The sequence below is a fragment of the Camarhynchus parvulus genome, chromosome Z (assembly GCF_901933205.1).
Source record: "Camarhynchus parvulus chromosome Z, STF_HiC, whole genome shotgun sequence".
Classification (NCBI taxonomy): Eukaryota; Metazoa; Chordata; class Aves; order Passeriformes; family Thraupidae; genus Camarhynchus; species Camarhynchus parvulus.
The window spans coordinates 19,412,602-19,437,981 of record NC_044601.1 but is presented as its reverse complement, the minus strand read 5'-3'; the positions used below and the strand labels follow the sequence as shown (position 1 = coordinate 19,437,981).

Below are 25,380 nucleotides of genomic sequence, written 5' to 3'. Positions count from 1 at the left end.
TTACCCCAAAATACCAGGACAGGTGTTGCCTGATCACTGCTGCTATAGGCTGTCTCATCCCATTTTTTTTCCATTGGATCTTTATACACAACCATGGCTTGCTTTGCATGGAGGCTTTTTCTATTTTTTCTTGATACAAAGTCATCTTCTGTTAAATTATTTGTATTTGTCTTTCTTTCAAATATCAGGAACTGATAAAAGTGCACTGATGTGCTTAATGGTTTTAAGTGGTCAAGCATAAGTTTCTAAGTATATAAAATAAACCTGACCATTTCACTTTGACATTTTTGTTTCTTCTGTTCTCTGTGGGGTATTCACTTTCCAAGGTCCCTTGGGTATTTCCACTTGACCAACTCTTGTCTCAGTGCAGAGGTCCACAGCATCACTTGTGTTTCCATTTCTTTGTGTATTCTGAAGTTTATGGGGTTTCTTTCCTGCCTTTTCTGCTGAAAGCCCTGAGATTATTATTGGGTATTTTCAGGGGAAGAAGGAGAGGGTAGAGCTCTTACAGCATACAGTAGAAAGAAATTATTTCTTTTTTAACTTTTTTTGGACTTAACAGCTGTTCACAGTTGACTGCAATGTCAATGTACTGAACTCAGTAACCAAAGTGTTTCCTCTCAGTCTATGCTTTCTCTTCTTTCTAAACCCAAAATATGTACTTGCACTGCCAGTGTAGCAGAACAGCTAACCTGTTCCAGCCAAAGTGTAGAATAGCTCACAAAAGCATGTGTCTCTAGAGCTTCACCATTTAGGGTTGTCTATTTTTTTTAAATCAGTTCAGCTGGATGGAGGCTAAGTACCTGTGATAAGCTACAGAAAGCCTACTTGGTTTTTTTCATCAAGGGGTTAGCTCCCAGAATAGATTTAGCTGAGGCGCACAAGGTGAAATAACAAGACCAGTCTGGTTGTCAGTAGCCAAACAGGAGTCTAGAAAAACTGATTTTTTTTAGTCAGAAGGGAAGAGTTTAGGATTTCACAATGAGGTACTTGGGCAACTCCTGAAGCGTGTAGTCATTCTATATGTTTCCATAAATCAGCTGTTTTGGTTTTGGCTCCCTGCTTTTAATGATTCACACTAGAGAATGTTAGAATGTAAACCTTTTTGCAGAAAATTGCAAGCTTCAGTATGCTTGCTCTCTATTGAAAACCTGGATGTTTTATCTATATCAGTTTTGGGTTTTTTTTAACATCTGTATTTCTGGATTCAGTTTTGGACTTCTATAGTTCTAGATAACTTTACGGGAAATATTTAAGAACCACATGAAGAACTGAAATAAACATTTGTCTGGTAAAGCATTGGAAACTGATTTAGAACAACTATAGTGGGATGGCAAGTACTCTACTGTAGTTACTTAGGTATTTCAGTTCTTGATTTAGGTATTCCTTGAGAATTCATCTCCATATAATGTTCAGTTTTACTTGTTTACCTAGAAAACTCCATTGCTCATGAGGTGCCATCTAGCAATAATGTTGTAGCAGCTAAAATTTTCTACTTGATGCTAAAGCTGTGACCAGATGTTTTTCACAGTACACATGGTGCACATCATGGTACTCCTTAGCAGCTCTTCCAGGACTGTTACCCTCTCCCCAGTTCCTTCTCTATACACAAAACCTGGCCACTGTTCTGGGTTTGGCTGGGGTAATTTTCTTCACAGAGGCTGGTACAGGGCTGTGTTTTGGATTTGTGCTGAACACAGGGTTGATAATACAGAGATGTTTTTGTTGTTGCTGAGCAGGACTTACACAGAGCCAAGGCCTTTTCTGCTGTTTGTACTTCCACACTGGTGAGGGAGTTGGGGGTTCATGAGGGGTTGGGAGGAGACACAGCTGGGACAGGTGACCCAAACTGACCAAAGGGATTTCTAGACCATGGGACATCATGGTCAAGACGTAAAGTGGGGGCAGAAGAACATGCATTCTTGCAGTGATGGTATCTTCCCAAGTCACCTTTTTGTGTCCTGCTCTCCTGGAGATGCCTGCCCATGGGAATCAGTGAATTAATTCCTTGCTTTGCTTTCCTTGTATGCATGGCTTTTGCTTTCCCTATTAACATGTTTTTATCCCAAAACATGAGTTTTCTGGCTTTTACCCTTCCCATTCTCTCCTTGATCTCTCTGGTGAGGGAGGAGCAAGTGGCTGCTGGTTGGGGTTAAAACATAAAATCCAAGATGGCTATTCCTGAATAATGCTGTCAGAATGAACAACTGTATTCAAGAATCTTACTTGCTGAAGCTAGTTTGACATATAGTCTTATTTTAAGCAAAAGATCATCTACCAGACATAGACCAGTGAGAAACAGTGAGCATTGGCAGGACAGATACTCCGGAATTGTACCCACAGCCTTTTACCATGTGGTATACAAAGCATAGGAAGATACAATCCCTGCTTTGAACTCTTGTTCCCTGGGACTGTCAGTCTTTTCCTTTCCCCATCAATAGATTCAGTGGTGATTTATAAAGAAAGAAAGAAAAAAAAACTAAGAAAAACCAAACCAAAAAACCCCCCAACCGCTCTCCCCCATAAAAAAAACCCAACCAAAACAAACGAGTAGCATTCAGGCCTGGATAAATCTGTTAGAAAAATAAAGGTTTTGGAAAAGTACTTAAATGGAAAACAGAGAATATGAGGTTTTTCTGTCCAAAATATTGAGTCACAATTACAATCCTGCACCAAAATTGGAAAGAAACCCCATAATCTCAATTTATTTCTGCAAATATTATGGCAGTTTTGTCCAGACCTTATCGTTCTTATGTCACATGCAAACAATCATGTTTAATAGATTTTGTATTTCTGAGAGCTATTTTTAGATAAAGGAAAACTTTCCAGACTGTTTTGCTGCTTGAAGTAGCCACCCAGAGTTGCATTCAAAATGTTGAGTCACTTGATTTGGAAGGATTGACATCAGGGATTTTAAAAGAGGTCTGCCTTTCAGACTGCTCCCTTAAACAGCTTTTTCAAAAATTGTTCAATGGAGTATATGTAAGAGTGCATACTCAGCTGCAAACATCAAAAAACCATAAAAGCTAGGTTTAAAGATGTCAGAAGTGATTAAAGTGTTCTGCCTATTAATCCTATTATTACCCAGAAAATGGAATATAAGTTCTAGAATCCTATCTGGAAAAACATCTTGAAGTACTGCATTATAGATCAAAGATGGGTTTTGGGTCTCAAAAGGAAAAAAAACAAACAAAAAACAAACAACAAGAAAAAAAACCCACAAAAACAACAACAAAAACCAAAACCAAACCAACAACAACAACAACAACAAAAAAAAAAAATGACCAAAACAAAATAAAAAACCCTATAATTCTCATATAATTGAGAGCACTTTCAGATGAGTTCTGTGTGAAGGGAAGGAAAGAAATTAACCCAAATTTGCCATGGCAACTTTCTTCATGCCATGACTTGATTTATTTTTAGTTGGTGTTTACAACTAAGAATTCCTTTTCTCATCCCATCTGCAGCGTGCCTTGCTTGGAGCAGTTTGTTTTGTTGATGGGCATAAACATTTGAATCTGCCTGTGAGGAGGATTTGGTGGCTGGGGGAATTGGTAATAGACTATAGCGCATTTGTCCCCAAGGGTCATGAGTTCACATCCGTATCAGGTCAATAGTGGCAGAAAGTCATTACGGATCTGGCTGGCATCTGCCTCGTGGCCGCTGCCAAATCATTTAACAATCGCTGTCCAGTTCCACGTGGTCAGGTGTTTTCCTTTCTTCCCCGCAGCAGAGCCCCTCGGACAGCCTCTTACTGCCTGCTCCCAAGGCAGGAACACACTTCCCTTTGCTGGGGGAGCCCCTTCAGCCCCGGGTGCCCCCGGGGACCGGCGGCTCCTGCGCCCGCCGCGGCACCGCTGCCTCGGGGAGGGCAGCAGGGCAGGGTGGCCCGTGTCACACGGCGGGCTGGGCGCCCGTCCTGGCCCGCTCGGAGGGACACGGCAGGGCCGGGGGAGCCTCGCAGCGGCGGCGGCGGAGACAGCGATCCCCGCCCGACTCCTCCGGGACTCGGCACCGCCCGCGGACCCGCCGGGGCGCGATCCCCGGCAGCGACCCCCGCTGAGACCCCCGCTGAGACCCCCACTAACACCCCACTGACACCCCCACTGACACCCCCAAAACACCCCACTGACACCCCCACTGACACCCCCACTGACACCCCCACAACACCCCACTGACACCCCCACTACACCCCACTAACACCCCAATAACACCCCACTGACACCCCCACTGACACCCCACTAACACCCCCAATAACACCCCACTGACACCCCACTAACACCGCACTCTCTGACGCCCCCGCGGCCGCGTCAGCTTCCGCGCAGCGCTCTCCGCGCCGCACGCCGTGCCCGCCCCGGGGCGCGCTACCAGCGGCTCGTTCGGGCAATTTCCCCGACTCGTGCCGCGCTTCGACCGCTCGCCGATTCCGGGGAAGTAGAAGCGGGGGAGGGGGGCAGCGGCTGGCTTCGGCTCTGAAAGGCTCGGGAGGCGGGGCGCCGCCAGGCCGCCTGCCCTCGGCCGCCGCTCGGGCCTGGGGCTCGCTGCCGCTGCGGGGCTCGCGTTGGGAGAACCACGTTTCACACACGTGTGTAGACCATTGTGTAGAGCCTTCCTCTATCCCTTCTCCTCCCCCTCTTCTTCTCTTCGAGGGGAACTGGAATCCGAACGGTGAGATGTAGAAGAGCGCGAATCCCCGTGAATCCCATCTGAATAAATGTCTATATTAATGAATTATTAACTCGGCCGCTCGTGACCTTAAAACTGGAATGAGGAGACGCCTAGGGCAAGAAGGAAAGCTGCTGAATCCTTTATCGGACTCCTGTCAGAGGTAACCGACCATTTGTCTTCCCCAGATCAGGAGAATTAATTAATATGAAAGGCAAACTTTTTAATTGTGTGTCAAACGAAATCAGATAGGGTGTCCCCGATTCAATCCCTTGCTAAAAGGGTTTTAGCTCCCTTTTCTAACCCAAGCCTAAAATAAAACCTTCGAGTTTTCAAAGAGAAGGGCATCCTTCATAAGTGTTGTTTACAAAACAAAACCCAACCAAGCAAGAGGAAAAAAAAAAGGAAAAAAAAAGAAAGAAAGAAACCAGAAAACCCCACAAAACACAACCAAATACCCTAAAAGGGAAAAAAACGCAGGGAAAATGATGAATTTGGGTAGTTAATTTATCGATCTTGGCTCCTCTTCCCACTTGTTTTATTTTAGAGGTCATTAATCAATGAAGAAAAACACCACCGTGTTCCCCCTTTGCATTTAATACATTTACCCTCCTTATTTATTTCTTTTGAACAAATTCCTAGCAAATATTCACCAATCGATTCGTAGGCGATGGATTTTTATAAAGGTTTGATCGCCTTCTCAACGGTCAATGTGATTTGTTTCAGCACTCGTCCTCTAAATAATGAAAAAGCCTGAGAGAAGAGGAAGGAGATGGCAGTAGTTAAAGCTTCCTTTCTTTTACCCTCTCATCTATACATCCAGGAGCAAAGAAAATAAATAATTTTTTAATTTTTTTTTTTTTTTAAGCCAAACTCACAGCAAGAGCAAACCCAAGAAATAGTAACAAATAGACCAGCTCGGAGGAGACAGAAGGGACGCGCACAAACCGCTCTGCCCGGGGAAGCGAGACCAGAGGTCAGGGTTGGCTAAAGCCAGCCCGGGGAGGTGCAGGTTCAGGACTGGGAGCCCTGCTGGCGGATCTGCCTGCTGGCTCTTCCCGAGGGAGTGGAGGGGCCGGCAGCGGAGATGTTTTGGAGAGACTGGGCGAGAAGCCGTCCCCTGCCCTGTCGAGGCGCGCCGCCGCCTTCCTGGCCGGCCCGGCGCAGGGAGCCCGTCCGTCTGTCCCGCCCGCCGCCCGGCACCGGCGCTGACCCGCGGCTCACCGACCTTCCACGCCGGTGCTCTCCTCCCTTCCCACCCCGCGCCGAGCGGACCCGCGCAGAGAGGCTCCTCGTGGCCAGGGACAGAAGCCGAAGGACGAGGCGCGGCGTGCCCGCCGCTCGGGCGAGCGGCCGGGCGGAGCAGCGGGCAGAGCCGGCCCGGGCTGCTGAGAGCACCGGCTCCCTCTCTGCCCTCCGCAAGCCCGGGGACCGGCAAGGACGGCGAGCCTTCCTTCTCCCCCTCCTCTGGTTCGGCAGGGTCCCGGAGCGCCAAGGCAGTCTGTAAATCTTATTCTGCCACCTTGATCGCTCAGAGTGCTACTTTTCTGCCTGTTAAAAAAAATGCCAAAAGCAACAGATTGAAGTACTCCTGAATATGAACCCTCATGGAATACTTCTGTTAACAACTCGAAGCAAATGCAGGTATTGACAATGTACTTAAATCCATTACTTAGGCTCTTTCCTCTACTTCATCACATTTTTCTAGTGCGAAACGAATTTTTCAGATTGCTACCACCAAAAGAAATTCACTATTTTCGAAAGAAGTCCTGTAAGGAAAACACCCATAGCACAGATGTGTACCTAAGGGTAAAAAAAAAAAAAGAAATTAAAGATCAGGTGGGGCGGAATAAAATTGTGACTAAGAGGGAGGTGGGTAGGAACGAGATGTTGTTTTAATGCAGTGAAAACAGAGAAAACCAAGCGCGCCCACTGTCAGTGCGCCCAACACTGACCGCCAGCGACGGTGCGAACAGACTCCCAGCCCGCACCTCTGTCCCCGGGCTGAGCGGCAGCGCCGCGGAACTACAGACAGAGGATTGAGAGAGCGAGAGGGATGAAAATTATTACATATTGCATCATGGAATTGATCAAAGACTTAAAGAAGGTTTTTATACCCTACTTTATAAGCCCTAAAAATGGGTGCTGGGGGCGTTCCTACTCGTGTTTGCCTTTAATTTAGGTGTTATCAATCTATACAGCAGATGACGGATGACCTTGTCAAAATTACTCCAGTCAAAACATTTTTTGCCCCAGCCCTGTTCAAATTTGTGTTAAAACGTCCTGCCTTAGACACAGACAAAGTCTAAACAGCAGCAGCTTTCCCAGGCTCTGCGAGAAGGAAGGGTGGGAAAAAAACAAACTAGAATCAGGGTGGGGAGAAGGGTGAAAACATTTTACACGCTCACACGTTACGTTTGAAGGCAGCTGTGCATTCAGTGTCAGTGTAACACCTGTCTACGAGGGCTCTTCTGACCCTAGAGAGATGTTTTGGTAAGATAAACGGTTCGTGCATTTTGTCCTCAATGCAAGGCATAATATGTACGAGCCATATACCTAAGAGATTACAGTTCTTGTCTGTTTTTTCGCACGGTCTAGGAAAGAAACTGGAAAAAAGCCCTAAACTTGTTAAATACTCACTGAAATGTGAGCTCAACAACTGAGCAGTGGGGCGGGAAACCCAAGTTTCTAAGCAGAGTGGGGACGAAAAGCCACTAGAGATGAGAAGTTTCTTGCCACAGGTTGCATCTCGCTCTGGCATACTTCTTGCACTGCGCTGTAACCGAGTACAAAGAGCAGGAGTGAGGCGTGCTAGTGGTGCTCGAGGATACAATGTCTGAGGAAGGAGCAGCTCTGGGACCGTGGGTTCCCTCAGCTGTGCTGGGACTGGTCTCAGGTAGCCGAGGGGAAAAGGAGGCATGTCACCCAGCACACGGCACGAAATATCTGAGACAGTACCGGGACAGGTCGGGTAGGTGTCTAAAATCCACCCCAAGCCCCGAGGGGCAAAAAGCAAGTGAGGCAAGAGCCTCATAGCTGACGGAAGGCTGACCGGGTGCGAGGCTCTTGGGCCGGCAGGGTCGGGAGCTCCCGACGCTCGGCTCCGGGGTGGGCGCAGCGGATCCCGCTCGGGAGGGCGCCGGTCCACCGCTCCCCTCCACCAAGGTAAAAGCCAAAATCCCAAAATCCCAGGTCTTCAGCTCTTTTCGGGGCTCTTGTGCTTCGGAGGTGAGGGGGGGGGGGGGGAGAGAGAGAGAAAGAGAGGGAGGGAAAGAAACTGGAGGGAGCGAAACAGGAGAGGGGGAGAGAGGTCGAAGGCTGGGGGGTGGGACGGAGGGAAGGAGGAGGGAAGGGAAGAAAGAGGCACTTTAAAAGTTGAGCAAGGAACAAAGTGGGGGAAGTTGCCAAAAAAAGAGCTCTGCATCCAGACTCGCTGGTAACTTCCCGATCCCTCCCCTCCTTCTCGTACACACCACACACACTTGTATTTTGCGCTGTCGTAAAACCCACGTGTCTCGCCCAGAGCCTGCCAGAGCCGAGCCGAGCGCCTGGCCGCGACTGCGATGCGCAGCCACAGCAGAGGGAGCCCGGTGGCTCGCAGCTAGCCGTCCCTCCGGTCCTCGGAACCTGGAGAAGGATCACCCCGCTCCCGCGTGGACAAAGACCGGAGAAGTCTTTGCTCCCGGCCGCTGTCCGGCTCGGAGGCTCCCGGAGCAGCCGACACCTCCGCACGCAGCAGCAGCAGGAGCAGCAGCGCTCGCCCCGCTCAGGTGAGGCAGACGCGGCCCGGGGCCCTTCCGAGCCTCCCGGCATAGCGGGGCACCCTCGCCCGGGGCAGGGCACCGCCGGCCGTGCCCTCCGCCTGGGAGCGCCCGATGGGAAACAGCAGCGGCCGGAGAGGAGAGACCCGCGCGTGTGTGCGTGTGACTGAACTTTCCTCCGCCTCCTCCTCCTCCTCCTCCTCCTCCCTGTTGTCAGCGGAGAGTAGTTTGCTTCCGCGGAGAGAAGGAAGGAGTGAAAAGGGAAGGCAGTGCGTGCGGCGGGGACGGGGTGAGCGGGGGCTCTCGGGCCGTGGGTCGGTGTGAGGGGCTGCCCGCCACCGCCCGCCTCCTGCCCGTGCCCCGGGCGGGCACCGCGGCACAGCCGTGTCGCCCCGGCCACCACGTTTCTCGTCCTGGGGCTTTTCGGGACTAGGCTTTCTCCTGACGGATCTGGCCACGGGCAGGGGAAGCGACGGGCTCACGGTCCCGCCGCCGATCCCGCACGGCCGCGGCGCAGAGCCCACGCGTGGCCCAGTGTGTCCGAGCGTCTGTCCGACCGCGTGTCCCACCGCGGGGTCGGGCGGCCCTGCCAAGGCGGGGCGGGGGTCTCACGTCTTCTGTCCCCTTCCTCCCTGCTGCACAGGCAGAGCGATGCTGAAGCCCGGAGATCCCGGCGGATCCGCGTTCCTGAAGGTGGATCCCGCCTATCTGCAGCACTGGCAGCAGCTTTTCCCGCAGAGCAGCCAGCTCAAAAGCAGCGGGCCCCTCGCCCAGCTCCAGCCGCCCGAGAGAGCCGAGCCCCCGGCTGACAGCCTCCGCCAGCGCCCGACCTCCCTCTCCTCCGCCTCCTCCTCCTCTTCCTCGTCCACTCCGTCTTCCTCCTCCACCTCGTCCTGCGTCGCTGCGGCGGCGGCTTCTCTGGCTGGCCTGACCTCCCTGCCTGTGACCCAGGTCCCGGTCTTCGGCCCGCTGCAGGGCTCGGAGCTCCCGGTCGGGGGAGCGCCCGCTCCCCTGCAGGGCAAGGATTTGTGCGGGGCCGGCAGCGGCGGCGGCAAATGCGGCGACCGTGGTGCCGCTCGGTACCGCTGCACGGCCGAGGAGCTGGACTACTACCTGTACGGGCAGCAGCGCATGGAGATCATCCCCCTGAACCAGCACACCAGCGACCCCAACAACCGTACGTATCGTGCCCCTTCTCGCCCTCCTCCGCCGCTCACCCTCCGCGCATGGGGCCAGCCCGGGGACGCTCCAGGCTGCGGGACCGCAGTCGGTGCCTGCACCGCTCTCGCTCCACCGGGAGCATCCTCCGTCTCGCCCTTCCTTCCCTTTAGTTTTTGCGTTGGTATCAGTTGTTTCAGGAGGCGGGCTGCAACCCTACAGTAGCAGGTTTTCTGGTCTGAAACCCGGGTCCTTCCCTGGAAGGCACGCTTCACCGGAAAGGCTGTGGCGGGGGTAGATTTCTTTCGGAGGGCTGCTTAGGAAAATGGATTCAGCAAAGGTTCAGGGCGACTAGCTACAGAGCTGGTCCTTTCTCGTCTTGTATGTCCCACTCCATTCCTGCCCGGAAAGCCCGGGCTTCGTTGAATACCCAGAAATCAATTACTCCTCCGAGCTGGGCAGGGGAAAAGTTGCAGTTTTCATCAGATGGTCCAGAGCAAAGTTTTCCTCTTTCTTATCTCGGAGTATCGTTTCCTTTCAGACCTCGTTAACACCTCGTTGGTTTTAGTTTCAACCCCTACGGAAAAGCATGACACGGTCATTTAAAGAGAAAAGCCGACGAAAAAGTCTGCACGAGTCAGAATTAATTTAGGACTTGGTGGTTCTAAAGAGTTTTATACTGCTGTTGCCTATTATACAGCTGTGAGGGTTTTTTGGGGGGGGCGGAGGGGGCGTCCCTATCATTACACATCTGTACGGATGAAAGGTTTGTAATTTTAGAAACTTCTGTCTTTTTTTTTACCCTGTATCTATCAATACGACGCAACCGAGGAAATTCACGACATGAAAATAACTATATGAACTCCTAATAGTTCATCAGTTTTATAGCTAACATTCAGAGCATACGGATCTGGATCTGTCCCTCTTAAAACACACGGCTTCGACCCATGCATTTAAAAAATATTATTGTTTCAAATATTCTTTTATCCTAAGGTTTCTTTAAACTATTTTTTTTTGGTTGTCCTTCTTAACCACCACTCCCCAAATGTCCGTTTAAGGAAGGCTGTTTAACAGAAAAACGGTACCCCAAACCAGCAATCCTGAAACACATGCCCAAGCAAAACGCAGATTCGTTTAATTTAATTTCAGATGAGGATCTTGTTTTGAAAGTTTCCATGGCATCCTCCTATGTATTAATTAAACTGCGGGGATGCTAGCACAGTCTTCAGCGCTGTGCAGATGTGAGGGGAGAAAGTTGAATCGGAGTTTGGTGGAGATTTTCCCGCCTTCTTAACATTTCAAATGCTTCTATATTGGTTGTCGACTTTATTTTGAGCGACTTCCTCATGCTTAGTCTTACCTGGTAGTGAAACTTGTTCTGGTATTTTGTGTTCTCGGGTGAAGAAAACGTGATATTATAAATAACATGCAGAAAATGGAATCCGAAATGCGCTTCACAACGACAACCGAACGGTTCAAATAATATATGTTTTACTTCTCGGAGCCATTCTGTAAACCTAAAGGGTAAAGGTTTTAAAAGGAGAAAGGAATATTAAAAAACGTTTGGGGGGGGATCTTTTCAAAGACTGAGTGGAATAACAGCACCCCGCAGAGTCGGAGGCGAAGCCTGAATAATTTCTTCCCGAGCGCGGTATAAAAGGTGGAAGCCTCGGGGAAGCAAAGAGATCGATTGCGGGAAGGACGCTTGTGAATCGCGTCCGGCTCTGACGGGGCAGCCGTCGCCGTCGGAAGGACGGGCAGGGTGCAGCCAGTGCCATCTCGACTTTTTTTTTTTATGTTTGTTTTTCTTCACTTAGATCTAAACATTCCTATAATTTACTTGTTTACAGGGCGACTTTCGCTCCAGCGGTTATTAGTTGCCTCTGAGTGAAACTTTCAACGCGAGTGTTTCGGTCTTCTGGGACAAAGCGCAGTTGCTTTGGGCAACTCGTGCTTAAAAAAAAAAATAAAGAAAAAAGTTACTGTCAGTGAAGAAGGAGGGCCGCAGCTACAGCCTGTGCCGTGCCATGCACTCCCAGCACTCGCACGATCAAGGGAACAAGCTGCGGGGCACGGGCCTGGCTGCCCCTGCCTGGCTCCCCGAGGGCGGCCAGGGTCACGCTAGCGGTCCGTGGGCAGCGGGATTTCCAGCCGCCTTGACCCCCATCCTCACTCCCGTTTCGCATCATTCCCACCTTCACTGCCCGTTTGAGGGGAAGGACGTGGGGACTGTGGGTGAGATGAGGTGCCGTCTACTTTAGTTTGAGTCGTACTTGCTTGCTGCACTTCCATCTGCGGACAGCCCCAAGGACACCCCGAGACGGGCGGGCTCTCCCCAGCCCGCCACAGTCACCCGCCCGCCGGGATTCACCCTCTCCCAGGAGCGGGGGCGCCGGTCTCTTCCTCTGCCTGGCCCAGCAGGCCTCCCTCTGTTTCTCGGGCTCTAATCCTGGCTGTACCTCCTTCACCAACCGAGCGAGTACCCCGTCTCCCCTGCTTTCCCAAATAATACCCCTCTTTCCATCCCGAGCATCCCTTCCTTTTGCGGGGCTCCCCGCGTGTCCCCGCTCCCCGGCAGGTCCCACCCACTCGACAGAGGCGCCGGCGGACTTCGCGTGTGCCCCGGTGGTTCGGCGGGGCCGGGGCGGCGGCCGGGCCCGCCGGGGGAGCCCGAGGGGCTGCCGAGGCTGTCCCGGCTGCCGAGGCTGTCCCATCCCTCCTGCCGAGGCTGTCCCGTCCCATCCCGGCTGCCCGGGCTCTCCCGTCCCATCCCAGCTGCCGAGGCTGTCCCGTTCCGTCCCGTCCCGGCCGCCCCGCCTGGCCCCGCTCCCCAGCGCCCGGCCCGGCGCCGGGCGGCCGCCGCGGGAAGATGGATGAGCGGCGGTTTCCCAGTAGACACACGCCTTGATCGTCAAATATCAATGAATATGGCACGGTCTTGGGCGAGGGAGGGGGCGGGGGCCGCCTAGGAGCTGTGGGTTAAGCGTCTGTATGTAATTGTTTTAAATTGAAAGGGGGTAAGCTAGGGAAAAAAATAATAATGATAATAAAAAAGAAGCAATGAAGAGGCAAACCCTAACTAGAGCCCAGCAGTCTTTACTCCCAGGGAAGTAAAGGGGATTATGCTAAAGCCCCGATGAAGTGGCAGGCGGCTGGGGACCGTTTGCTTTCCAGCTTTGAATCTGGAAGGACGAGGACATTTCTGGGCGCTGGGGGAGGGGCGCTGGGGAGGCCAGGAGGGATCTCCTCGGGTGAGCCCGGGGCTGCGGGACCGGCTCGTTCCCTCGGAGGCTTGCCCCTAGCTTCTGGGGAGACGCTTCCGCGCTGAGAGCTCTGAGACTCCTCCACCTTCGCCGGCAAGCGCCAACCTGCCACTGTAATAAATACGCTGTGTAAAACTGAAGTGTCACGCGACCAAGCACTTTGCACGCCTTTTCCCATTCAATTTATGGGGAGACAGTGTATATATAACATGCTGTGAAGTGGATCGGTGTGGAAAATATTCGGACTTTTTTTTTCATCTGGACTGCTGGTAACCTGTATGATTTAGCTATTTTACATCATTAGTTACCCAGCACCCTTAAACATAGCAGATAGCCATACATTAGATTGAGGTTAGAGAAGGTGGTGACTGTTTATTTAGGGTGATAAAATGGTCCATCAGCAGTAATCTCCATCGATATGTGCCACCAGGAGATGAAGGATGAGGGGACAAGCCACAATTAATTGCCCTATAGTTTTGTAGGAGAGAGTGGAGCCGGTGCGGACTGAACTTCGATCTCCTCTCCTGGCGCCTATTCATCATCTCTACATTGTATATGGGGGTCTCTCAGGGGCAGAGGGTGGCAAGGTTTATCTACACACAATATTCTCCTACCCTTCTCATACCTGACGCGGAAATTTAATTCATTCATACCTACAGTAGAAGGCAGGGAAAATCAAACCCACCTCCCTCAACCCGCCCCCCACTCGCCCCTTAAAAATAACCCGAAAGCCCCTCTGAGGGCGGAGCGGACCCCTGACCCACTCCCGGGCGCTCTGAGGAAGGAGGAACAGCCTCTTCCCCATCGGAGCTGGCGCGGAGTGTGCCTGACCCCGGCCGGGAGTCGCGGAGCCCGCGGCAGCTCCCGCGCTGCTGCCCGGGCCGCCGGCGCCCTGCGCCGCGGGAGCGGCCAGCGAGGCACTGCCAGGGGGCTACAGCCCTGCCAGAGGGGGATCGGGCCTCCGGGACCCGGGGACAGCCGTGGGTCAGCGGGCCAGGCTTGGTCCCGCTCTCTTCAAAGAGTAGTTAGAATTAATAACTAAATAAGTAGAGGGCACCCGACGGGAAAACACATCCGTGTTTTGTACCCCCGAAAATCTGCCTCCAGTGAGGCAGTCGGATAGAAACTGCCAGTAATATGGTGAAGGGAGGTGGATGCCAGCTCATCGATGAGGAAACTGAAGTACGAGAGAGGCTGAGCTTCCCTGGAAAGTTCCAACCCTCAGGAAACGAAGGGAAACAGTCTCTTCCAGCCCTCCCTCCTGCTTAGCTGGGTACCCGGGCCCAGACAGGGATGCAGGGCCAGATGCAGTGATTTATACTTGCAAGTGAGTAATACCATGTGAAATGATGGCCACTTACACTGGATACCTGCATGCTTCTGGTGAATTATGAAGCAAAGGGTCAGAGGCCACCCTTCTTTAATACGAGCAAACTGCAGGTATCCAGTCTAACTGCACCTTTGAAGCATATTATTGCTGAGGAAAAAATGTATTTCTTTCATTTATTGTTACAGCTGGTTTGCTGGTAAAAACACTGTGTTAAACCCTAGTTTCACTGACGAAAGATTTTTCCTTTCAGATTTGCTTTAAAGTGTGCAGTAGTAGTGTTATTTATGTTGGTGTGTGTTTAAAATTACATTTTTGGGGCAATGATGTGTCCTTTTGCCTAGGTTTAGTACTTTTAAGTGTACTCACATGGAGTTATAGTATTGGCATTACACTGTGTTTATTTTTCTGGAGGCACATAAACAGTAGCATCTTCCAATCCTTCCATAAGAACCATGCCAAACAGCTCCTCTAGGAAATCCTTTAATTTTATTTTTCTTGCATCTTCCTTTCCTTAATCTTCCTTATGTATAGAATATGAAGTTATAAAGAAGGAAACTGATCTCCTTCCAAAGTGTTTGGCTGTATCTGAGCTGTAATGTAGTATTCCTACTGACTTTACCTCCTACATCTCTAGATTTTATCAGGACATACTCTGCTCTGGCTGCAGTCCTCCTTTATTTTTCCATTTTCAGCAAGTCCTCCAATTTTCTTACATTTCTTGCTTCTTCTTGACTTGATTTGGGGCTTGACCGATGCTACTGCAGAAAGTGGAATTATCCATTTCAGCTGTTCTCAGTGAAGCCCTTTACTCACACTCAGCTGCTCTTTGAGGCCCAAACTGGAGGAAGGGCACAGGATAGCTGTCCTTGTCACCCTATCTGGCCATGCTTGGGGAAGTTCACACTTTTAGAAGCATCATTTTCATGTGAACCCCCCCACACCAGTGTGGGTGATAATGGCCACTCTGGTGATGTCAGTGAACCTCAACACTCCCCCTCTCAAACTCCCACTTCTTTTCCATGTCTTATTAAGCATGTTGGTGCAGTGTGCCACATTGTGCTCTGCAGCACACACAAAGATGATGCTGTTCATCCTGTTGTGAGGCAGGATAGTGTGCAAGTCTTGGAGCTCTTGATTTTTTCCCCAATATGATATGAAGGAAATCCTTTCCTTGGCCTCTGAGGCAAAGGAATACACTGCCTACAGTGGTGCTCTTTAAATGGATGCTTTCATGTATTACACTATTACGCAAAAGTTAGTTACAGAAGAGGAAAAGATGCACAGTAGCTTTTTACTCCACGCATGGTAAAATATAGCTAGGATGGCTTCCATTCCTTACAACATTTATGAGAATTTTTAAAGGCTTTATTTGTGCAATTACATAGCAACTAAAGCTAAATGTATGAAGCATGAAACTAAGAAGAATTTCAGTACTGCTTAGTATTAAAGACAGATTCCTCCTTTCTCATCAACAAGACATTAGCCAAAACAGTTTCAAAAGATGTTCCATTTTCCAAATTTTCAGCTTTGGCAGGACAAAGGGGAAAGGAACACAGCAGGGGATCAGATACTGTGACTGCCAAGCATTAAGACATTACCACTGTTTCTGGACACTGGAAAATAAATATCACCATGTGTGACTTTCTGTAAGGGTAAATGACAGTGACACGGGGTTTGTTTATACTCCTTGACAATTTCTTAGTTTCTTTTTCTTGGAAATGTAGAAATAAAATGTTTAATCCACATTCATGCACACATATTGTCAGAATGAAGTTAAGCAATTATTGTTCTAGGCAGGTACTGAAATTTTTGTGCATGAAAAGTTATGTATATCTGGTGGCCGTATGCAGGAACTCAACACTGAGATTGTCTGACTGGAGTAAAGAAGATATTGAGCAGGTTTAATGTAAATTTCTCCAGAGATACAATTCCTCTAAGAAAGCCATTGTAATCAGCTAGTTATGAGGAGGGTTGCGTATCCAGAAAATATTAAAGCAGTGCAAACAATTAGAATTCAAGGGTCTACCCTGGTGCTTACTGACATAATTGGTTAGACATAATTTCTTTAAGCTCTCAGTTTTCCTGTAAGATGTTTTCTTTCTAACTTGTATGGGTAGATTGAAATAAATTGATTTCATAGAGTCATAGAACAATTTGTGTTGGAAAAGATCTGTGAAGTCATCAAGTCCAACTGTAGATCATAGAGTTCAGCCATAATCTGTTTAGAGTGTATCACATGCCAAACTGTTTTGGATTACGGGCTTGCTTTTTCTTTGTTTGGGGTTTTTTCTTCCCTTTTCCTATTTGGGATCCTTTCCTATGTGACCTCCAGTGCCAAACTGCAGTGCTGCCCCTAACATCTTTGGATAGGCCAAAACTACAGGGTTTCTTGATGACTGGTTTTGAAGAGGAAAGGGAAGAAAAGATGCTGTGGTGACACCTCACTTTCCAAACTAGCTGTGGAAATAATAACAAAAAAAACCAAAAAAACAAACCAACACCGACTGCCCTGCCACCCCATTTTCTCCCTCTCCAGCATATGCTTGATGCCTTTTATTCATCATGCCTCAGAATGGTTGTAGGAATATCTGCTGCGTTCTTTTAGGACTTGCCAGAAATATCTTCCCTGGCGTCCTGCAAATCCCATCCTCCGTCCGCCATCCACCTCTAATTGACGTGGCTGCGAGAGCAGAACCCCTCTGCTGCGGCGGTTCAGCCCAAGAGAAGCCAGTTTCGCGGCAGGGATTACGTCCTTGAGGCGAGGAGAAACTGCACCCTGCAGCCAAAGTCGCGCTTTTGGCAGCGTAAGGGCGGTCCCCGCTAGGTGGCTTTGTCCTGCCGTGCCGCCGGCGCTCCTCTGCCTCCCGCCCGGACCTGCTAGGGATGGATGGCTTGGGGCCAGTTTGCCATGCAACCCTTCTGCAGGGACACCCGCCAGAGCAATGCACAGCTCAGGGCTTGTCTCCTTGCCTTCTGCTGGGATCTGTAACCGATGCTGCGGGCAGGGAACTCGGACAGACGAGCACCAGGTGGAGACAGGCGTTTTCTGCAAGATTCAAAGGTGAAATGATCTTGAGGGAAATTAGCTTCCATGTGTAACTTAGTAATAATTTCTTGTTGCTGAATGCACCACTTTTTAATGGTAAAATTTAAAAGAGGATGACAGGAAAAAGTGTTTATGTAACGTGTCTAAAACTGGAGAATACACATAGAAGCCATAATTTGAAGATGCATCTTTTACTGTCCTTTAGCAGGTTTTTCTGAAATGAGGGGAGGGTTTTCCTTTGAAGGATCTGTAGGAAAGAGGCCTACTTAATACACAGTACATTCAGTTTGGAAAGAAGAACATCTGAGTCAGGGCCCCTGAGAATTGAGACTGTGGTTGCAGGCAGCCTAGCGAGTCAAAATCTGTGGCATAGACCAAGAAACTCCCATTTCTGTAGTGAATGCTGTGCTCTGTTTTTACAAGGAGTGGTATATAAAATTATTAGGGGAAAGATGTAGGACTTGCTACAAGAGTACTACGCCATAATTATTGGTTTTTCTTTGTATTTCTGGAATAAATTTATATGAAAACATTTATTGTGCTATGAAAATGAAATGTGAAGAAGACGGCAATTTATTTCAAGAGATTCATTGTAATGTTAACTCGGCATATCTCCAGAGAAATTAATTTCTTGAACATGAAACATTTTCCTGGAAGATGTACATTTGTGGCATGTGGAATAGTGTGCAGTGGAAACACTTAACCAAAATTTTCTTTGCTCAGAAAAGAAAAGCCATGGTAGGATCTTCCCAAAATAGAGACACATCATTCATTATTAACAACAGTTAGGGAAATTAAGAGTTTTACAAACTGATCTTTTTCACAGGAATTGCTCATGAACCCAGATATGTTGTTTTGGTATTTTCCTAGCTTCATTTACATGGTACAGGCAAAGAACATGCATTCTCATTCAATAAATAAAATTTCAAGTGTGTGTATATTTGCTGAATAATTTCAGTTTTAAGATTAGATTTGTCTTTAGTAAAGTAAATGCGCATGCAGGCTCCAATTTGTCATTCATGAGGTTCTGGTTTATTTATTTTATTTTCCAAACAGACAGACATGCACACACACACATGTTAATGTAAAAACCAGAGCGAATGTTCATTTAAAATAAGGATTAAATTAAATCTTGTTCCAATTAAGCCCTTGGGCTGAGCTGTGGTAAGGCAGTTGAGAGGGACTTGTAACACGCTATGACTGTGTTTTAAAATGTCTCGCTGAAACACACTGGGATGGTTTAACTGCACTATTTGTGTTAGTCAAAAAATTCATCTTTAAAAATATTGTTAAAGTAAATGAATCTTGGCAGGTTTGTGAATACACAGGCTTGCAAATTGTCTGCTGGATTTCTGCTCAGCCTTTGGAATTTCTTATTTAAGGCTTTGGTGAGATCTGGGAAAGAGCCCAAGCAATGCCCAGAAGGGCACGGTGTGCAGGAGCACTGGCTGTGCCACCGTGAAATGGCAGTGCAAGCGCAGGGATCTGCATGGCACGGCCGTGGCAGTGGTGGTGGCCAGCAGCGCGGCACTGACAGCTTTTCCCTCTTTGTCCCTCAGGATGTGACATGTGTGCTGATAACCGGAACGGCGAGTGCCCGATGCACGGGCCCCTGCACTCCCTGCGCCGGCTGGTGGGCACCAGCAGCGCCGCTGCCGCCGCCCCTCCGCCCGAGATCCCCGAGTGGCTCCGGGACCTGCCCCGGGAGGTGTGCCTGTGCACCAGCACCGTGCCTGGCCTGGCCTACGGCATCTGCGCAGCACAACGCATCCAGCAGGGCACCTGGATCGGGCCCTTCCAGGGAATCTTGCTCCTGCCAGAGAAGGTTCAAGCAGGGGCCATCAGGAACACTCAGCACCTCTGGGAAGTAAGTTATCATGTTTTCTTCCTTGTCAAATTTGATATTTGTGAAGTAAACATGGAGTGTGATTCTATGCAGTACTAGCACCAGAACTAGCCGTGAAGATAAGTAAACAAACCCACAACTCAAATAAACCAAGTAAGCAGGTTTGAAAATGTAGCCAGTGCAAGCAAAAGCCTTGCTGGGATAAAGGTAGCCAGAAAACCAGTGGACAGCACAGAGCTCCACTTGGTCTGCATGAGAAGAGCTGACTGTTGCAGGTGCTGTAATGTGTAGTAGAGAATCTTGGTCACAGAAGTCTGAAGCTTTTACAACACGCAGTGCTTTCTATATTTTGACCTGAGTTACAAGAGCTGATGGAGCTCTCAGGTCACAGCACAAGCTGTATCATGCCAGAGCAGAGCAGTGCATGTGGGTTGAGATGGAGGGCTGCACCGTTGCTGTGGCCCTCAGCTAGTCCAAGAAGAACTACTGAAATAAGTCCAGGACCCTATTCCACAGCCTGATCCTTTGCAGTGCGACAGAGTTAGTGTTTGCTCAGTTTAGTTCAGCTCTGGTCCTGTACCTACTGTGTATTCACTGAAGGAGGTTTCCAGTACCTTATGAAAGCCACTTTCAGATATCTCAAAGCTGTTGGTTTTTCTTTTTAAAGTATTTGTCACTGCCTTAGAGAGTGACAGTTATAACTCAGGAAAAACCTATAATGTCTGTGTGTCAGAAAGAGACTACTCTCTTCCTAGTCTTTTGCCATTAATTTCTTCTTTGATTTGTACTGGAAGGTATAATTTTTTAGTTCTGCTTGGTCCTCTGTAGCTGCAATGTCTGCTTGTCTCAAAACTAACTGCCACAGTCAGAAGGAACAGGCCCATAGATCTGTGGTATTTGCTCATCTGCACCAAATCCAAATCTTCAGAATATAAGGAATCCATGAAGATGCAGAGTGTTTTTGCTGTCTTCAGTGTGCGTACAGGGAAAGTGAATGGAACTTTGAAAGATATTTGGGAGTGTGGAAGAGTTGGAGCTCCTATGCTTTTCCTGCATGTAAACAAATAATAAACAACACACCAGGGTCTTTGTCTCACGGTATTTACCCAAAAACATCATTGTGCCAAGAAGATTTTCACATTAAAAAGATCAGTCTCATAATACACCTGAATGTGATCAGTAGAACTGGATGAATTGCAATGATTGGGAGTTTTGCTGCTGCCTCCAGTGGAGATGGAATTTCTCTTGTACAGTAGATATTGATAATTTGGATTTTAACCTGTTACTACCAAAGCCCAGTGATTATAATGACAGTATTTTGGGATATTTATCAATCACATATTTTTTATGGACCACTTTATAATGATGTTGGAGTTCTAATTGTTAAGAAGGGTATTGTGATTTAGATGATTCCAATTAACAGAATATATAATAGTGAAATGAGATTGCCAGATCCTCATACTACAATAAATACTGAAATTTAGATAAATTGAGTCAGGTAATTTTCACATGAAAATTTACAGCATGAGTTTAATTTTTAAAAACGTATGAATTAGTTTTATGCAAGTAAATTTTCAAATATTGGCAATATTTTTAAATAAGCAAGATTTTTAATCATATTTCAGGTTAACTTTAAAACAGTTTTGAAGCAATGAAAGAAGCTAGGGCTTTTAAAAAAATTAAAAGCAAAACCCAAAAAGATACTAAGGAAAAAAAACCAACCAGTACTATTGTATGTGCCAGATTCAGGCTGTAAGTGCTTGTCGGCTGAGTTTTTGTGTGGGATTACTCTTGTGCTCTTAACACACAACACAGATTTCCTGTTGGCTAGCAAAATGAATGCATGTATTTTAATGGAATTATCTTAAAAATAAGAATTCAATTTGATTTAATAATAACGTATCTCTCATGGTCTTGAATTATTTCTGTTAATAAAAAAAACTGTTATCAAAGAAACACATACTCTAAGGTCTAGCCAAAATTTTGCTCTTTCTCATTTGTTTCATCTTTCAGTTTGGCATACTTTATCTGTCAGAAGACCAATGTTTAATAAAGAAAAATATATTAAAAGAAAGTAATCAGAAAGTATAATTTTACAGAACCTGATCTATGAAAATACATAAAAGCAAATGACAGTATATATCTAAATAGTCTGTATTCATTTAGTCTACATGGTATAGAAGTGTGGATTAAATCACTGTGAATGATAAATAAATGTTTAATCATAGTCCCTTTATAAAGTTGTGACCTTAATCCGTTCTCTTTCACCAATATTTCCCACACAGCTGCAAATGCAAGTCCGCCTACATCCAGATCAGCTGTTCAGCATTAAGTCTTGATAGACCTTATGGAGAGAATTTCACATTTTTAGTATCAAAAATTGCATTTTATTATTTTGCCCTCAGAACTGTAAAGTTGATAGATATTTGTTTTAGTTTCCAGTTCTTTGTGTACACCAGGCAAACAGAAGGGCTATTGCGAACATTTTTAAGCATAGTTACTGTTTTGGTTGCTTTTTTCTTTATACTCTTTGTTGTGGGAAACATCAGAAGCACTGCATTTGATGTATAGTTCAATGCTATGGAAATATGCTTCAGCCTGTCTGCACAAGTGTTCCCACCACGCACTCGATGTTTGCTTTGTGTGTAATCCACACAGCACAGTGTACAGCAACTCCGAGCGAGTTACACACCATTCCATTACCTCACAATGGCCTCGACACCTATGGGTGTTCATGGGAAATTATAGAGCTCTCTCACAATCAGCCAAGATAATTTTTTATAACTTACAGAAAGATCAGTCTTTCAGAAAGCCAAAAATATTAGTCATTTCAGTTGTACTGCTTTTTTTTCCCCTTTGGCCCACTTCTATAACCAGAGTTTGCTTGTATTTTAAAAAAATACAATAAACTCTGATTTGTTTAAAACAAAAACAGGACTGGGTGTATTAAATAAACATTCTCTTTGGTAATACAGGCATTTATTCCAGCAGTGCTTCATAATGTTTCTGATCCCTTTTTATTTTTCTATTTTGAAGTAGTGAGAATAATCCTTTTGTTATTGCAAAGAAACAGAGACTTTCTTAGCAATTAGGTCTTACTGATGAGAATGAGATAATTTTCCGCTAATGTGTTTTCTAATAAAGAAGTGAAAAGGCACACTTGATTCCAACATATATGAAAACATTATCTCAATTATTAATGTGTCCTTACTCCCTGGAGATAAATTAATCTAGTTGCACATGGTTTCCTCTTTCTGTTTAACATCAAAATTTAATAAGAGTAGACTTAAGGAATGCATACGATATACACTTAAATTCTATTAGAATAAAACACTGAGGTTTAAACATGCATACATTTTAGTAGTCAAAATTTTTCAGGCTCCCAACTTTAAACTGTGATTTCTGGAAATAGCTAATTTGTAAATGGTCTTTTCCCCTGCAAATGCAGCTTAGATGAAAAAAACTTTACTGACAGACATATCAAAGGATACAGTCTTATCGTTTCCTGTTCTTCATGCGCCTGATAAAGAGTTTGCTCTATCTTTTTTTTTTTCCTTTCATGAGTGGTCAAATAACTATTTTTTTTTTCTTGCAACAGCCTAAAAATGTCAAATATATTATTTTACTTCATTTTGACTTTACTTAACTGAAATTTAGCACTTTTGGAAGTAATTTTTTATTATATGCAACTTCTTTTTACGTGGATGAGCAAAATTATATATATATGTATACATATATGTATGTATATATATATACATATATGTATGTATGTATGTATCAGAGTGTTCATTAGTAAATACAAAATGCTAAATCTGTGTAGCTGATTTTCCCGCTAAAAAATTACTCCTCTCCCCCTGTTTCCTTCCCCCTACAAAGTTAACTGGCACAAGAAAGTATGCATGTCATCTTAATAAAGTACCATATGGGTACTTTTTGGCCTTCTTGTCTTTTGCTTCAACTGAAGCAAAAGAAAACATTGCCTTTACCTTCTGTTGGATCAAGAACAGGCTTTTTGCTGGGATGCACTCTGGCCAGGGCCCATGCAGCAATATTGGACATTTTGGAACAAATTAATATGCACAGAGAATCCTTGCACTTCAAATGAGGCACTCATTGCAGTTATGGTGATAGATTCTTATCCAGATTCTCAAGGCTGCAGTTTTGGATTAAATTTGCTGTTACAGAAAAGCACTGGGGGATAGAATTATGCACATGCTGTCATTCTATTAAAGTAAAAATTATGTTTCTCAGCAATCCGTCATCTAGTATTCCAGACTGCTTGTCAGCTCTGTTTTAAATTTGTCGTGTGCATGAAATTCAAGTAATTTTGTCTTGAAAAACCTCCTTAGTTACTTTCTTATTGTGTCTTAAGTTATTCAGAGTAACAGCTGGTGCCACTCTGTTATTTTTTTGTTTTGCCATTTCTGAGGATTTTGTGTGATGCAGCACCCTTGCATTTATTTTCCATTGAAAAAGACCAATAATTTTTATTTTTCATGGCTTTTAAATTCCCACACTGTGGGAAAATGTCACTAATGTTGTGGTCAGTAGCATGCTAAACTGTAAGTTCAGTAAGAAGACTCCTTTTGTGTACCTCAGAAGAAAATTGTGCTAAGCATCTACAAAGCAGCCTTCTATCGTTGGTATTTCTGGGTCACTTACTAACACATACTAACACATTTTCCCAGATAACCGCTTTAAGTTACAAACTCCTTTCTTAAGGTCCATAAAACGTTAGTGTGATCGCAAGTGTGGAAGGTACTTTATATTTAATAATTTTAGTTCTTAGAAGAGCTAAACAAAACCCTGATGTTTCTTTTAGAAGACCTGTGATTTTTACAAGACTTTCTTATGCATTATTTTAAGGTATCTCCATGGTTTTGGTATGTTCTTTCTGTCTACAGAATGTATGCATAGTATGCCTAAGCACACGTGCTACAAAATTAATCTAATTTGGCATGGGAACAGATTCTCTTCCTATTGAACAACGTGAAGTTTGGAATACACTTTGGTGTTTGGAGTTGGATACAGCCCCAGAATTTTAAGAGTGTTACCGAAAACAGGAATTCTGAGGACTGCATGGAACATGCACGCGTCTGGGCACACACTATTCCCAGAAAAAAAAATATTTTCTAAATTGCTAGATCATGCAGGGACTATCTGTTTTTCCAGGGCACATAATCTCACCGTGGAGATTTCATTATGTAATATGCAAAAATACTGAAGTGGAACACAAATAAATATAAAAGCTCAATTCTGTCCTTATTTGACCACTACCTTTCTGCATTGCTGACTGGGCACCATTGTAATGGAAACATTTGACCTTTTAATTTAATTAATTATAAAAGTTATTTCCACTGTTGTATGAGACTAGTTTGTAAGGCTTGAAATTACAATTAATTTATGATACTATTAACAGGTAATTATTTCATCTGACTTTTGATTCAAAATCGGTAAATAAAGGCAGTACTTTAATGACCTATACAAGTGTCCAAAATGCATCGTGGGCCTGATGTCAATAATGTATTTATTATAGATTTGACTAAGTGAAACAGTGCAATGTATTTTTCCAGGTGGTGGTGACACTTCATGTTCTGCAGAACTGCCTCAGTCACTGCTCCACATACTTTGGTCCCCCAGATTCTGAGCCATCAAATGAACATAGACTTTAAAGTGCAGACTTTTAAGTAATCCCTTAACATAAAAGCTGGAAAATTCAGCCCAGGCTATACCTTCCCTCTACACACTTGGCACCTTTTCCAGATAAGTTACAGAATTCCATTATCCAAATTGTTACACATGTGTGACAGAGGTTGACCTTTAGTCATGTCAATCCTTTTTGCCTAGGCTTGGGGCTCCAGCCTAATGGCTCAAAGCCTGATTTACTCACTGTAATAAGGCCAGGAGGTCGAGCAATTGTCAGCTTGCCTGCTCATACTCGTCTCGGAGCCTGGTTGAAGGCTGTTAACACAAAGCTTTTCAAAGTGAATTTACAACCACCACCACTGACATAGGCCAATCAGTACACCATAAATGTCAGGTTAGTGAGATTGAGCAGTAAGTAAAGCACTGCCAGCCCACTATTGGCTGAAATCAATTGCTTAAGGTTTAACTGGAATAGCAGTGCATGTACAACTATATCTGCAGAACCAGCTTCAGGATGGAGAGTGAGTTGGAGGGTGGTTTAAGTAGAATTATCTACCAGCCACAGCCATGGCATCATGTCCTACATTTGTTCTTCTGTTTGAATAATGCCTGCCCTGACAGAATTTGAGGCCAAAAAGTTCTTAGATCAGCCTTTTAGTTATAGA

The 25,380-nt window shown here is 46.1% G+C and overlaps 1 protein-coding gene across 1 annotated transcript in view; it reads left to right on the top strand.

The window, feature by feature from the left end:
* Positions 1-8,129: 8,129 nt before the first annotated feature.
* Positions 8,130-25,380, top strand: part of PRDM6 (PR/SET domain 6) — a 76,187-nt gene continuing 58,936 nt past the window's right edge. Inside the window, exons 1-3 of the mRNA XM_030968981.1 lie at positions 8,130-8,435; positions 9,070-9,603; positions 18,783-19,090. Coding sequence (XP_030824841.1) covers positions 9,078-9,603; positions 18,783-19,090 — 834 coding nt within the window. The 5' untranslated portion in view covers positions 8,130-8,435; positions 9,070-9,077. The remainder of the gene's footprint in view (positions 8,436-9,069; positions 9,604-18,782; positions 19,091-25,380) is intronic.